Source organism: Rhinoderma darwinii, chromosome 10 (genome assembly GCF_050947455.1).
Source record: "Rhinoderma darwinii isolate aRhiDar2 chromosome 10, aRhiDar2.hap1, whole genome shotgun sequence".
Lineage (NCBI taxonomy): Eukaryota > Metazoa > Chordata > Amphibia > Anura > Rhinodermatidae > Rhinoderma > Rhinoderma darwinii.
Genome location: NC_134696.1, coordinates 103,034,713 through 103,051,531, shown reverse-complemented (window position 1 = coordinate 103,051,531; position 16,819 = coordinate 103,034,713). Strand labels below are relative to the sequence as shown.

The 16,819-nt window shown below is 38.6% G+C and overlaps 1 protein-coding gene across 1 annotated transcript; it reads right to left on the bottom strand.

Annotated features, from left to right (window-relative positions):
- Positions 1-1,203: 1,203 nt before the first annotated feature.
- On the bottom strand, positions 1,204-14,803 carry NFKBID (NFKB inhibitor delta). The gene is made up of 12 exons (XM_075839072.1): positions 14,740-14,803; positions 10,507-10,583; positions 10,271-10,307; positions 7,038-7,240; positions 6,141-6,358; positions 5,810-5,915; positions 4,076-4,222; positions 3,691-3,748; positions 3,190-3,341; positions 2,794-2,910; positions 1,920-2,084; positions 1,204-1,272 (listed from the first exon to the last, which is right to left on the bottom strand). The coding sequence occupies exons 1-12, from the start codon at positions 14,768-14,770 to the stop codon at positions 1,204-1,206; spliced, it is 1,380 nt and encodes a 459-aa protein (XP_075695187.1). The 5' UTR covers positions 14,771-14,803.
- Positions 14,804-16,819: the final 2,016 nt, after the last annotated feature.

Here is a 16,819-nt window from a genome sequence, read left to right as displayed (position 1 = left end):
TATTATAGTAGTTATATTCTTGTATATAGGGGGCAGTATTATAGTAGTTATATTCTTGTATATAGGAGCAGTATTATAGTAATTATAGTCTTGTATATAGGGGGATTATAGTAATTATATTCTTGTGTATAGGGGCAGTATTATAGTAGTTATATTCTTGTATATAGGGCAGTATTATAGTAGTTATATTCTTGTATATAGGAGCAGTATTATAGTAGTTATATTCTTGTATATAGGAGCAGTATTATAGTAGTTATATTCTTGTATATAGGAGCAGTATTACAGTAGTTATATTCTTGTATATAGGAGCAGTATTATAGTAGTTATATTCTTGTGTATAGGGGGCAGTATTATAGTAGTTATATTCTTGTATATAGGAGCAGTATTATAGTAGTTATATTCTTGTATATAGGGGGCAGTATTATAGTAGTTATATTCTTTTATATAGGAGCAGTATTATAGTAGTTATATTCTTGTATATAGGGGCAGTATTATAGTAGTTATATTCTTGTATATAGGGGGCAGTATTATAGTAGTTATATTCTTGTGTATAGGGGGCAGTATTATAGTAGTTATATTCTTGTATATAGGGGCAGTATTATAGTAGTTATATTCTTGTATATAGGAGCAGTATTATAGTAGTTATATTCTTGTATATAGGGGGCAGTATTATAGTAGTTATATTCTTGTATATAGGGGGCAGTATTATAGTAGTTATATTCTTGTATATAGGGGGCAGTATTTTAATAGTTGTTGCATTCTTGTGTATAGGGGGCAGTGTTATAATAGTTATATTCTTCAAAATAGAATAGTATTTATGGTTAACATTAGGTCAGATTCTTATTTATTTCATGTTTAAGTTGCAATATTTCCCTAAGATAAGGTTGCAATAAATACAATTCCTTTGTTTACTATAGAATATTATTGTGATCTCTTATCCTTACCTGTTGCATATGATAATTATTACGCTTTGGTAATCACTGGGGTGTAGTTTCACAGAAACTATAATATATACATTGTGTATGATAACGATAATCAGGAGGATGATGATCTGAGAACCTGAACCTCTCCTTTATGTAGCTTCTAACAATCCTCTATAAGCGTATTTGGTATATCCTCTGCTTTGGGATATGGGATGTTGTTCCTAACCAGTAGAAGAATCTTGACTTTGGGACTAGAAAAATAGTCCTGATCTGTTGTTTCCTATAAGGAAGTTGCTGATTGGTTGCGGGTTGATGACATCACGCGTCTTCTCTTTAAGAGCAATTTAATCTATAAGAGAAATATATACGGAAACATGGACATTATATTCACTTATGTTAAATATACAGTTGTACCAGCAAAAATGCTTACTGCTCAACAGTCCCGAATAGTCCAGTGAAGCGAACCTCAATGGGTATGGGGCACATGCAATTGTGCCCCTAAAATGGGCATTTTGGGGAGGTTTTGTGGACGTTTCTGAACAGATTTGGGGTGTGGCTAAAAAAATGTCCTGCCAATGGGGCTTCAAATATTGAGAGGCATCAAAAAACACATGAAAATGTAAGGTGTAACGTCCCACTCCCTCCTGAAGCCGCTATAAATGTGTGTTTGACGTACTGCAGCCAGAAATGCTCTGTGTAACCTGCACCTTCTATATCTCTATACTTGCTGATTGGGCGGGCTCTTTCTGGTGTGATGTCACAGCTGTGTTATGCGCTCTGAGCCAATCAGATGTCTCCTCTGAAGTGTAAATTCTGTAAAAAACATGATCTACAAAATGCAAATCATTTAGGCCTCATGCACACAGCCAAGCCCGTCATCACGGTCCGCTATGACGGGCACGGAATAGAAATTAATGGGTCCGCAATTATGGACGAAGTCTACGGTCGTGTGCATTCGACCCTACAATAACAATAGGATAATTGACCAGTACATACTTGTTCAGAGTATTCTCCAGGAGGCACCAGGTGGGCCGGCTGCTCATTCTCCAGGTTGCGGGTGCTTGGGTCACCTCCATAGAAAAGCAAGAGCTGGATCAGATACTCTGTAGGGTGAGTAGGCGGTAAGGCCGCTGCCATGTGCAAAGCAGTATTTCCATGAGCCTGTAAGAAAGAGGACATAACTTTTAGGAAAAATGGACACATTATGGTCAGGAACAAAGGAAAAAAACTATGAGGATGTAGTATTGAGAAGAAGACATCAACAAGTAGAATCATCAGTTGTCTTGGAGGCCATAGACTGATCATAGCCAATAGTAATAAATTTGGCTATTCTTTAATGTCTATGGGTTTCCCTTAATTTTGGTGGCCAACGATAAACCATTGTATATGGGCTGTGGGAAAACTTCAATGTGTGGCCTTTTGGGTCTTTGGAGGTATCAACTGTAGCATTTGTTTTCTTTGAATCGTTGGACTTTCCACTAATGTTAATGGTTGGGTCTGGATTCTTGTATTTAGGATCTCCAAGACGGTATGATAAAGACTTTCATCAGATAAGACATCCATTCAAGATATATTCAAGAGTAAAATCCACCAAGAGTAGAATTTGCAATAAGTCTTCTGTCCACCATATCATGAGAAGTAGAAGAAGAATTACTTATTTTGTGATGAGGGGGTCAGGGGAGGCCATTGTCAGGTGTGATGAAGTCAAATACTATCAAGGTAGAACCCAAGACCCACAGTCAAATGTGATGGAGGCCATAAGTCTGGTTTCATGGGAGCTATGGTCTACAAAATGTTATAGAGGTCAAGATATAAGATGGGGATACAAGAAATCAGGAGAACTTGAGATGATAATATCGGCACTGTTCACCTTCATGTTGATGAGTCCAGGGAGATCAGCATGAGACATCTCAAGAAAAAATTTGACCAGGGGGACATTCCCGGCTTGCACTGCCAGGTGGAGCACCGTCTTGTTGCTCTTGATTTCCTGTTTGAGGAAGTTATTACAAGTTTCATGCCATGAGTCTAAAAATCACTTAAAAACGAAAGTTGAGCAGATAATGTTACATTTTTCAGGAATATTTACCAAATTTTGTTTTTTTTTTTACATATTCTGTTTAAATAAATTTCCGATATTTGAAATATCATTATGACCGACATCTATGATGTCCATATGCCCTATTTCAGTCCATTCAAACTCTAAAAATGACAAATGAATATACTTAAAATATCCTTAAAGTGGGATTATCTGGTATGTTTTGTATACCTGACTTATGCAGCTGGCGCCCATTTGGAGCAGTAGTTGGGTACATGTCAGGGTCTCCCGTTCGCGTTGCTGAGCATTTGGGGTGTTCTGGCTCTTTTTGGTTTTGTACACATTGTTTTGTGAGATTACAGCACAGTGTAGAGGAGTTAAACCTGGAGGATAAGAAGGAAAATCTTATAAAAAAAAAAATATAAATAAAAAAGCCAAAAACTAAATAAAAAACAGTTTGAAAGGGTCTTCAAGGGGAGGAGACCTTCACAGATTGGCTCTTTGGGGGCTGTTAATGGGCACAAGGGCACACAATAGTTCAAGGTCCATAGGTCGCCTCACGAGGATTTGTCTTGAACTGAATTTTTTATATAGAATTCTTTCTTTCGAACTGATTAAATTAGATTTTTAAGGAAAAAATATATTTTGATTCATTTGGACCTTATACTATTTACCCGGTTATTTTTATTGTATAGACCTTACATAGACCCAATAATATTCAGTCCTTCTAACCATCATAATTTCTGGCCTCCACGTCAACGTTCTTCTGATGCTGAAGAGCAAGGAAAACCTGAAATTTAAGGATTTGAGTGTCATTACATGGAAGTGTGGGTGGCATACATTTTTTTTTTGGGGCCACATATGCCATTGTATGCCTATCCAGTGGCATAGGTTGAAGCCTTCCGTCAAAGATGAAGTTGTTAAATTCTATTCAGACAATTTTTTACTGATATCTGATCTTCTGAAAGTTTGGAGGTAACCAATATGGCCGCCATTGCACCTCATATAGTGGTAGTCAATAGGATTTTCTAGAGTCCTGAATGACAGTTATACAGGGATATGGGAATAATGCCGAGTGGGGCAAAGATCACTATAGAGATGAAGACCTTATACTTACCCTGAGGACATCAGACAGTCCATAGGTCCCAGCCACGTGTAGAGCCGTCTGCCCTTTCCAGTCCGAAGCATTGACATCTGCACCCAGTGTCAGGAGGTCATAGACAATCTCCGGTTGATTTGCCGCCACAGCGACCAGGAGCGGAGACTGTGAAGGAATGGAGAAACGAGATAAATACTAAGTCAGAGCCACGAGAACAATGATACTGTCCTATCTCCTAGATAGATACCACTACTGACGCTGTCCATAGACTACATTTTTGGCTCTTTGGGCTAATGACCCCTTGCTTCCCCCTTAAACAGGATAAAATGGCTACATAAAACATATTGCTGAGATATTAGTTAGTTGCCATTTATAAATAATAATGATGAGAAAGTTGGAAGCCATTTTTGATAAAAATTTGAGTAATATTATTACTTTAAATTCACTAAAAAGATCACCCAGAATGGGGGTCCAATGGTTAAGGAGGTCAAACCCGGGGGGGGGGAGAGGGGTTGTACTTTTTGTAAATTGGAAAAATTAAATTTTTTTAACCCCTTAGTGACCGGCCTATTTTAGGCCCTAATGAACAAGCAATTTTATTCGTTTTTCTATAGTCGCATTCAAAGAGCTATAAATTTTTTATTTTTCTGTCCATATAGCTGTATGAGGACTTGTTTTTTTGCGAGATTAGTTGTACTTTTTAATGGCACCATCTTGGGTTCATATCATTTTTTGATTCACTTTTATTAACTTTTTTTGGGGGGGAATAGAAAAAAACCCTGAAATTCCACCATTGTTTTAAATGGTCGCCATTCACTGTGCGGCATAAATAACACCTTAACTTTATTCTATGGGTCGGTACGATTACGGCGATACCACATGCGTAGAGGTTTTTTAGGTGTTACGACTTTTGAACAAAAATTATTCGTTTTTGCATCGTCGCTTTCCAAGAGTCGTAATTTTTTTATTTTTCCGTCAATGTAGTGATTTTTTGGGTTTGTTTTTTGCGGGACGAGATGTAGTTTAGATTGGTCCTGTATTGGGGTACATAGAACTTATTGATTAACTTTTATTATGACTTTTTTGGGGGGCAATGGAAAAAAATAGCAATTTCACCATTGTTTTTTGCAGTTTTCTTTACGGTGTTCACCTTGCGGTATAAATGACATATTGACTTTATTGTTTGAGTCATTACGGTCGCGGCGATACCACATATGTGTACTTTTATTTATTTTTTACACTTTTACTAAATAAAACCACTTTTTATGGAAAAAATGGTTTGATTTATGTTTTTACTGTCATTTTTATTAATAATTTTTATTTCACATTTATTACTTCTCTTTTTTAGTCCCACTAGGGGACTTTACTCTTCAGATTGCTGCTATAATGCTTTTATCAGGCCCCCGGCAGCCATGGCACCACATAGGAGGCCCGCGATTGCATTTGCGGGCCAACGGTGGGTAAGAGAGTTAAATGCCTCAGTCGCTATTGACCGCAGCATTTAACGGGTTAAACGGCCGCGATTGAAGTAAACTTCAATCGCGCCCGTTGGAGCAGGAGCCCGGATGTCATCAGACAGCCGAGCACCCCCTCCAGCAAGCACAGGACACCCGTGCAGGACTTAGACTGGACCGCCGTGAAAAGGTGGCGGTCTAGCCTTAGGCCCCTTAGTGACCGCGGTGGAAAGGCGTATTGGTGGTCACTAAGGGGTTAATTGCTTTCCGGAGATAATAAGCAAATAAACAAACTGACCTTCCCATTGTGCTCCTTGGCATCCAGCAGACCGTATTGTAAGAAGCGTTCCGCCACAGCATATGACTGGCAGCGCAGGCCCCGTGCGGCATAGAGGTGAAGGATTCTGGGAAGACGAGAAGAATTTCATGTGATCAAAAATTTGGGATGAATTTAAACATCAAATCCCATAATTTAGTTGTAAACCTTAACATGCCGCACAGTTGTGACACCATGACGTATGGACCGGGCACACTGGTCATGTCTCGGGTACAATGTGGCAGGTACAATAGCTATTGGCTCGTGGAAATCCACGTGAATTAAAACTTTTATGGACCATCTAACTACTTACGTGTCCACATCCTCATCACGATGTAGAAGCTGCTCAGGACTAATACCCTGGACTTGAGTTCTGGCTTCTTCCAACTCTATAGGCATCAGATCTGGAACCACAGATCCCGGCATCCTCAGGAAGGCGTCAGCTCCGGTGGTGGAACAGGTCCCTGAGCTGTGTCCCATCCAGGAAGGATTATGGGTAAAAGGGGCCATGTAGGCACCGGATGATGCAACCTTATCAAGAAAACCAGAATATGATGAATATATAAGTAAAACTTATTCTTTATAGCAGCAATGGGCAGTCTGTGGGCTGAAGTTCAAGGCAGGTCCTAGACTGCTCAAGGCAGGTCTTGTTGGGCACCTCTTTTGAGTCATAAAGGGGTCATTTCATGAAGACTATTAGGGCATATGAATATCATAGAGGGGGGTGCTCCGCTCGGGAACCCCCTCTATGAGCCAGAACGGAGAGCAACCCTGGAAGAGAGGCTCTCACTCTGGTGGACACGATTATTACATGGACAGCCATTCATCCGAATCGCCGCCAGGTACAACTACATTTCCGTAATGTCTGACTGGCTGAGGCTAAATCAACTGTTTGCCAGTGATGTCAGGAGCCGGATGGCCATGCCGGCTCTCATAAAAAATGGGTTGTGTCCAATGAGACAACCCCTTTAAGTGAGGTCCTAAAAAGAAAAACTGTAGAAGATTTCTGTAGGACACTATTTTATGATACTATAGATACGGGAGACCACAGTACGTATAGGATTATTGAGACTTTGCTGGGTATAGATGATAGTGATGATGTCCCTGCCCCATCTCAGACCTGGTTTGGCGACCTATGTTCTCATTGAGTCTCTGAGGGATACTGATCTTGGCCATACATCCTCCATATTGTTACGATAGAACATCTCACCCCAATGTCTGTATCCGGAGCTTGAGGTTCTGTCCTCCCAGTCTCATATCTTCCTTCAGGACTGAACCTCGGAGAAGGCCTGGAAGCGAACATGTCCTCCAGGGGAGAGTAGGGGTAGTGAGAGCCAGGTCTTTGGAATACAATGGAATCATCTTTCTGATGGCTGGAGCTGTGGTGGATGAATGACTGACCACTGATGGCGCCTGTGAAGAGGAGAAGAACGTCTACAGCTTTCTCTTCTATCAAGCAACAAGAATATAATGCATTTAATTGTAAGGATAAGAAGGAGGGAAGGCAAAAAGACAGAACAGAAGAAAAAGTCAGGGATGTTACATGTTATGTCCCCTCTAAGCAACATTTCACAGATATATATATATATATATATATATATATATATATATATATATATATATATAAAATAAAACTTTGTAAATACATTACTTATCGTGTACTGATCGTGTTATTGGAAACTGTCAGCAAGTTTGTGTACAGGATCCTTCTAACAGCTCCTATTATGTAGGGGGCAGTTAGTTTCTCCTACAGAAGTTTTCTGTACCGTGCCTGCTGTGAAGACAACACTTCGTAAAATGTGGATCACCAGAGCAAAACTCTTTGCAGATACTAAACAAGCAGGGAATTCAGAGAGGTTTCTGCTTTGAAGCCTGTAGAATTATGAGTGAAGTTTTGGAGTATAATACAGGCTACAGCTCAGAATCAGGACATGGTAAGTAAGGTCTGTACCGAGTGACTCCACCAGCAGAATAGTGAATGCAGCTCTGGGGTATAATACAGGATGTAACTCAGGATCAGTACAGGATAAGTAATGTATGTACACAGTGACTCCACCAGCAGAATAGTGAGTGCAGCTCTGGAGTATAATACAGGATATAACTCAGGATCAGTACAGGATAAGTAATGTCATGTATGTACACAGTGACTCCACCAGCAGAATAGTGAGTGCAGCTCTGGAGTATAATACAGGATATAACTCAGGATCAGTACAGGATAAGTAATGTAATGTATGTACACAGTGACTCCACCAGCAGAATAGGGAGAGCAGCTCTGGAGTATAATACAGGATATAACACAGGATCAGTACAGGATAAGTACTGTATGTACACAGTGACTCCACCAGCAGAATAGTGAGTGCAGCTCTGGAGTATAATACAGGATGTAACTCAGGATCAGTACAGGATAAGTAATGTAATGTATGTACACAGTGACTCCACCAGCACAATAGTGAGAGCAGCTCTGGAGTATAATACAGGATGTAACTCAGGATCAGTACAGGATAAGTAATGTAATGTATGTACACAGTGACTCCACCAGCAGAATAGTGAGTGCAGCTTTGGAGTATAATACAGGCTACAGCTCAGGATCAGGACATGGTAAGTAAGGTCTGTACCGAGTGACTCCACCAGCAGAATAGTGAGTGCAGCTCTGGAGTATAATACAGGATGTAACTCAGGATCAGTACAGGATAAGTAATGTAATGTAATGTATGTACACAGTGACTCCACCAGCAGAATAGTGAGTGCAGCTCTGGAGTATAATACAGGATGTAACTCAGGATCAGTACAGGATAAGTAATGTAATGTATGTTCACAGTTACTCCACCAGCAGAATAGTGAGTACAGCTCTGGAGTATAATACAGGATGTAACTCAGGATGAGTACAGGATAAGTAATGTAATGTATGTACACAGTGACTCCCCCAGCAGAATAGTGAGTGCAGCTCTGGTGTATAATACAGAATGTAACTCAGGATCAGTACAGGATAAGTAATGTAATGTATGTACACAGTGACTCCACAAGCAGAATGGTGAGTGCAGCTCTGGTGTATAATACAGAATGTAACTCAGGATCAGTACAGGATAAGTAATGTAATGTATGTACACAGCGACTCCACCAGCAGATAGTGAGCGCAGCTCTGGAGTATAATACAGGATATAACTCAGGATCAATACTGGATAAGTAATGTAATGTATGTACACAGTGAGTCCACCAGCAGAATAGTGAGTGCAGCTCTGGAGTATAATACAGGATGTAACTCAGGATCAGTACAGGATAAGTAATGTAATGTATGTTCACAGTTACTCCACCAGCAGAATAGTGAGTACAGCTCTGGAGTATAATACAGGATATAACTCAGGATCAGTACAGGATAAGTAATGTAATGTAAGTACACAGTGACTCAACCAGCAGAATAGTGAGTGCAGCTCTGGAGTATAATACAGGATGTAACTCAGGATGAGTACAGGATAAGTAATGTAATGTATGTACACAGTGACTCTACCAGCAGAATAGTGAGTGCAGCTCTGGAGTATAATACAGGATGTAACTCAGGATGAGTACAGGATAAGTAATGTAATGTATGTACACAGTGACTCCACCAGCAGAATAGTGAGTACAGCTCTGGAGTATAATACAGAATGTAACTCAGGATCAGTACAGGATAAGTAATGTAATGTATGTACACAGTGACTCCACCAGCAGAATAGTGAGTGCAGCTCTGGAGTATAATACAGGATGTAACTCAGGATCAGTACAGGATAAGTAATGTAATGTATGTACACAGTGACTCCACCAGCAGAATAGTGAGTACAGCTCTGGAGTATAATACAGAATGTAACTCAGGATCAGTACAGGATAAGTAATGTAATGTATGTACACAGTGACTCCACCAGCAGAATAGTGAGTGCAGCCCTGGAGTATAATACAGGAGGTAACTCAGGATCAGTACAGGATAAGTAATGTAATGTATGTACACAGTGACTCCACCAGCAGAATAGTGAGTGCAGCTCTGGAGTATAATACAGGATGTAACTCAGGATCAGTACAGGATAAGTAATGTAATGTATGTACACAGAGACTCCACCAGCAGAATAGTGAGTGCAGCTCTGGAGTATAATACAGGATGTAACTCAGGATCAGTGCAGGATGAGTAATGTAATGTATATACACAGTGACTCCACCAGCAGAATAGTGAGTGCAGCTCTGGAGTATAATACAGGATATAACTCAGGATCAGTACAGGATAAGTAATGTAATGTATGTACACAGTGACTCCACCAGCAGAATAATTGTATATAAACTGCACAATGGTGTTTATAGATGGACATAGGCTTAAAAGAAATATATGGAAATATGAAGAGAGAAGAAGATATGGAAAACATAGATATCATTAAAAAGAAAGAGATAAAATGATATGAAATATAGAAACAAAAGACTCACCTGTATCTTGCTGATATTCCCCCAGAGCTGTAGATATCTAGAAGAGAATAACATGACAGATTGTCACAGCTCCTAGGCAGATATAACCGACAGTGAAGACACAGAACTGCTCTATCCATGGGTGTAACTACTAGGGTAGCTGGCATGGCAGCGGCTATATATATATATCTCTATCTCATATCTATCTATCCATCCACCCATCCAATCTATCTATCCCCGTAGTTTGCAGCGTTTACCTGGCTGGAATTTTGCTGTCGTCTCTGCTCAAGAAGCTGTTTTACTGTTTGTGGAGGGGAACAGTACGGTCTGCAGTCTGTAAGACAGCCAGCAGGGGGACAAGGTGAGTAATATCCGAAACCATGGACACATCTTAATAATAATAATAATAATAATAATAATAATAATAATAATAATAATAATAATAATAATAATAATAAAATACTAAATGTAAAAATTGAAATAAAAATAAAAGTTGAATCTAAAAGCATCTCATGTTTGTTTTAATGGATAATACACATAAATATTCTAGTTAGCCCCCTCTTTTTCAGCTCAGACCCCAAATGTGAGCAAATGCCAACTTGATAGATATATTTTACATAGAAATTCCCTAATAAATAACTGATGGACAGAATTTTACATATAATAAAGCGGGTGAAAATTGTATGACCCTAAAAGAATAATTTCACTTTTTTTTTTTTTTTTTTTTTAATTATCCATGTCCTCAAATTATGGTGAAGTAGGAAACAAAAAGTGTAAAAAAAAAAGAAATACAAAAATACAAAAAAAAATTATTTTAGTTTTAAAGCAGATACAATATAACATGATAATAACAGCAACAATAATAATAATAATAATAATAATATTATAATCTAAACTAATAAAACCACAACAATACTAATTATAATAATGATAATACAAAGCTATAATAATAATAATAATAATAAATATAAAAAATATAAATGTATAATAATAATAATATAAATGTATAATAATAATAATAATAATAATAATAATAATAATAATAAAAAAGCTATAATATAAATCTTTAATAAGAACAACAACAACAACAACATAATCCAAACTAATAAAACCACAATAATAATAATAATAATAATAATAATACTAATACAAAGCTCTAATAATATAAATCTATAATAATAATAATAATAATAACAACAATATAATATAAACTAATAAAACCACAAACAGAATATGAATTTGAAAAAGTACTGTATATATAAGCATTTATTATGAAACTTGTTAATATTAATGTCAGAATGAAACCGGTCCCTGGTGTCCCCCTCGCTCTGCCTGATCCTTTATAGCTTGTTATAGGAAGACACAAAAAGTGAAAAATAACTAATAATTGTAGCAATAGTCCCACAAATCTGTAGCCGGGGATTCCCCAATATCACACTGAAATCCTTATGCAAAATAAATAAATGAAAAAAAATGTAAAATATCTTCAGTATGTCACAAAAGTTATTACCCCCCAACGTAAACAAATGATCTGAGCGGAAATGTAATTTACATGGGGGTTCAGTAAATTTCTCATTTTCACGAGGCGTAAAGTCCGCCGTCCCATGGCTGAGGCGCCGCTGGTTATTATTATGATTGGTGCTGATGGGAAGATGACTCACGTTAATGCCATCATGAACGGATTGTACTGAGTACTGCACTCATAGTAATACTGAGGCCTGTGGCAGTCACCCCATGGGGAGCGAGGTTGTCATGTGACTATGTCATGTGACCACAGGGACATAAAGTCCCAAGGACCCACCTAATGCTGTCTGGACTTTCCGCTGATTTATAGCTCTGAAGATGGCCATATTGTTTTATACCCAACTTTCCCAGAAACAGATACAACCTGCCGAATAGGCTTAAAGAGTATGTACCCGTTTGCTACCAATTTATTTTATGGCTTAAATATATCTAAAAATAAAAAAAATGAAGCCACTTTGCAAATAGTCTTCATTAAAAATCTCCTACCGTTTTGTCTATACAGCTCCTACGCAGACCTATGTGTCTCCATGGTTTCTCAACATCATCCTCTTGATGACCTACTACTTGATAATCGTTATAACCTTCTGTGGCACATGAGGGCAGGATCAGACTACATAGGATGTTTTTGTAGTCTGTAACCATGGTTATCCATAGCTCTGCATAGGAGCTGTATACGCGAAACGAAAGTACATTCAAGTAGAAAATGTACAAAGTTTCCTTATTTTTTTTTGTTTGATGCATTGGAGGAATAACAAAAAATGGGTGATAAGGATGGAGGTGGCCAGTAACAGTGGACATTAAAGTGACAGTTCCCCTTTAAGACTGGTTCACTGTGACATAAAGTGACAGATACTGTGTGTAGAATGGATTTCGTTTCTCCCTCTCTTGTCGTACGTTGTGTGACTCCGTGACGGAGGAGACGTGTGTGGGCGGCCGCTGCAGCTGTCACTGAGGCGTGGAGAGGAATCCCCAGCACTGACTCAATGTTTGGGAAATCCACATAAGACCACGTGCTGTGACTCAGTGAGAACTCACTGCTTCCGCGCTTTACTACAAAACGTTACACTCTAAGCCACGCCTGTTCTATCTATCTATCTATCTATCTATCTATCTATCTATCTATCTATCTATCGATCTATCTATCTATCTATCTATCTATCTATCTATCTATCTATCTATCTATCTATCTATCTATCTATCTATCTATCTATCTATCTATCGATCTATCTATCTCATATCTATCTATCTATCTCATATCTATCTATCTATCTATCTATCTATCTATCTATCTATCTATCTATCTATCTATCTATCTATCTATCTATCTATCTATCTATCGATCTAATATCTATCTATCTATCTATCTATCTATCTATCTATCTATCTATCTATCTATCTATCTATCTATCTATCTACCTATCTATCTATCTATCTATCTATCTATCTATCTATCTATCTATCTATCTCATATCTATCTATCTCATATCTATCTATCTATCTATCTATCTATCTATCTATCTATCTATCTATCTATCTATCTATCTATCTATCTATCTATCTATCTATCTATCTATCTATCTACCTATCTATCTATCTATCTATCTATCTATCTATCTATCTATCTATCTATCTATCTATCTATCTATCTATCTATCTCATATCTATCTATCTATCTATCTATCTATCTATCTATCTATCTATCTATCTATCTATCTATCTATCTATCTATCTATCTATCTATCTATCTATCTATCTCATATCTATCTATCTATCTCAAATCTATCTATCTATCTATCTATCTATCTATCTATCTATCTATCTATCTATCTATCTATCTATCTATCTATCTATCTATCTATCTATCATCTATCTATCTATCTATCTATCTATCTATCTATCTATCTATCTATCTATCTATCTATCTCATATCTATCTATTTATCTATCTATTTATCTATCATCTATCTATCTATCTATCTATCTATCTATCTATCTATCTATCTATCTATCTATCTATCTATCTATCTATCTATCTATCTCATATCTATCTATCTATCTATCTATCTAATCTATCTATCATCTATCTCATATCTATCTATCTATCTATCTATCTATCTATCTATCTATCTATCTATCTATCTATCTATCTATCTATCTATCTATCTATCTATCTATCTATCTATCCATCCATCCTATCGTGCACCAATAACGCCATAGATTTCGCAGCATTATAATTGTTGGCACCAGGGTAAGTGACATACGGTTTGTTCACATCAGCCATTTTTTCATCCATTGAGTCAAAAATATCCACGGTTGTAGCTTCCTCTGCCAGCTCATGTATACGATCGTATTCCGGCATAGAGGTCACTGGGGTCATGTTGTACCTCTGTGTGCTTATGATTTCATATGTTGCATGTCCCATTAGATGCTAGATCATGGCACACAGAGTCCTGCAGGAACGGTACAGACTCTGCCATGTGCAAGAGACCTTAGACCCATGCCCAACGCAGGAACAAGGTTACAAAATAATAATACAAATATAATAATAATAAAAAAATGTGACTATTATATTTACATCTGGATAAAATGTATCTATTATTATGTTGCTGCTTTTTTCTACTAATTCTATATTCCACCGTGAACATACGATGATCCAGAAAATAACTTACAGGGCACAAATTCAACATTTGGACTGGACATATTATATTGAACATTTATCGTCGCCCCCTAGTCAAAAAATTGCAACCAGTAGAAACTCCATCAAATAATGCATCACCCACAGAAAAAATAGTCATATATTGCCGAAAAGTATTGAGAAATAAGATTAATTAAAAAATATTATTACCCACGTGAGGTATTAATAAGCCTGAGATCCGTGGTACAATGAGCCCCCCCCCTCCTCCGTCATTATAAATGAGAGATCTCCACGTTTGTTAAATATAAGTTTTACCTGCATCTGTCGCTTACCTCTAGAGGCGGAGGTGGGAGGCGAATTCATGGCCTCCCCTGCCCTGGTGTCTTGTCTGTGGGGCTCCAGTACAGCTCCCTTCTCTCGCTTTCTATGTGAATGTTACAGAAAGCGGCTGATCTGTCTCTAATAAAGAGGAACGTACTAAGCTCCGCCCCCAGACGGAAGACTCGGAAAGAAATAAGTGAAAATAAACCACAGTCAAGATAAAGAGATAAAAAAAACTTGTAGATGCAGAGGAACATACAAGGGAAAGTAACCAAGTGGAAGAAGACGGAAAGCTAGAAGAAAAACCATAAGCGGTTAAAATGTGTCGTAACAAAGCAGCATCACGGCGCGATAAAGCCACAAGATCGCAGCGCTAGATCACGCCATGCATTATGTCCTGTACTACACAATAAGCTGACGTCATTCCCTGTCACTGTCACATTAATCCGGCATCTTATTATCCGCACTTGTTCTCAGCCGCTTGACAAAATTGTTGGAAAAACATTTAATCACAAAAGGCAAGCTTGTATAAGTGAGGAGAACACGATCTACCACACACGGGGCATGCAGCAAGCTCCGAACCCAGGCACATGGGATAAATCCATAGCAAACCTGGACTAAATCCCCCAAGCCACCGCACTGTCATGCCCCAACGCAATGTAAAGTTTCTCTTGTAGAAAGTCTGATTACCCCATTTCTTTAAAGGGGTGATAAACGTGTTGTTGTGTAGCTCCGGTGCAGCTGGCTCACAGCGTGCGTTATCTGAGTTGAGCACAGGGATCACTTCTGCATAATGTGGGTTCTAATCCCTGCATTGGTCTCCTGGTGACTTTGGGCAGCTCCCCCTTTCCTAAAGTGCTGCCTATGGAGTGATGGATTATGATACCTGTTTGAGTGATGAGTATGTTGATGAAATCTGCAATAATCTACTATCTAAATACAGCTGCCTCAAAAGAGACAGCTGCAAAACTAACTTTCTTATGCAGCAACATACTTATTGCACTGCCTCCACACCACTATAAACACCACACAGCAATCTAACATTTTGGCGAAGACCACACACCAGGATTTGAACAAGGAGTAGCATAGAACACGCTGACTCTTTAGGACCTGCTTAAGCCCCACACCACCAGCTCAGGTTAACCTCCGCCCTTTCCTATTGTCCTCATAAGACCAAATGTAGACGTCACTTCAAGCAGGAATAAGAACATGTCATCATTGGAAGAATTTGGGGGGTGTTGCCTGAGACCAGATGTAGCGCACTGGTAAAGTTTTATTCTGGTAAATTAGAGGAGTCAGGAATGTGTGGGTTCTATTCCCTGGATCTCCCCCTTGTGTCTTCTTCTCTGTGTCTCCTTCCTTGTAAGCTTTTCACCAGTGCAGGTTCACAAGGCGAGGCTTTCTTTTAAAGGAGAAATGCGTTGATTCCCCCGAGCGTCTCACGCTTGACAAAATTGTTGGAAAAACATTATCACCTTTAAGCACGGGCAGCAAGCAGGTATAAGTAAGGAGAATGCCATCTACCATGCGGCAAGCTTCAAACCCAGGCACACAGGAAAACTCCATAGCAAATATGGACTCTGGACATAAGCCTCAAGCCATCGCACTGTCATGCACCATTGTGATCTAAAGTTTCTCTTGTTGAAAGTCCAATTACCCCGTTTTCTTTAAAGGGGGTCATAAATGTAGCTGTGGTGTAGCTGTGGTGTAGCTGTGGTGTAGCTGTGGTGATCTCAGTTGAGTGCAGGGATCAGTTCTGTGCAATGTGGGTTCTAATCCCCATATTGTCCTCCTGGTGACCTTGGGCAGCTCCCCCTTTCCCAAAGTGCCGCTAATGGAGTGTTGGATTATGATACCTGTTTGAGTGATGAGAATATTGCTGATATCTGCAATATTTAATTACAGCTGTTCTTGAAAGAGACGCTGCAAAAGTAACTTTCTTCATGTAAGTATCTTTCTTACACAGCAACATACTCATTGCACTGCCTCCACACCACTATAAACAAACACCACACAGCAGGGTATCATTTTGGACAGGTCCACACAACAGGATTTGAACCAGGGTCTGCACATAAGACACTTACTGTTTAG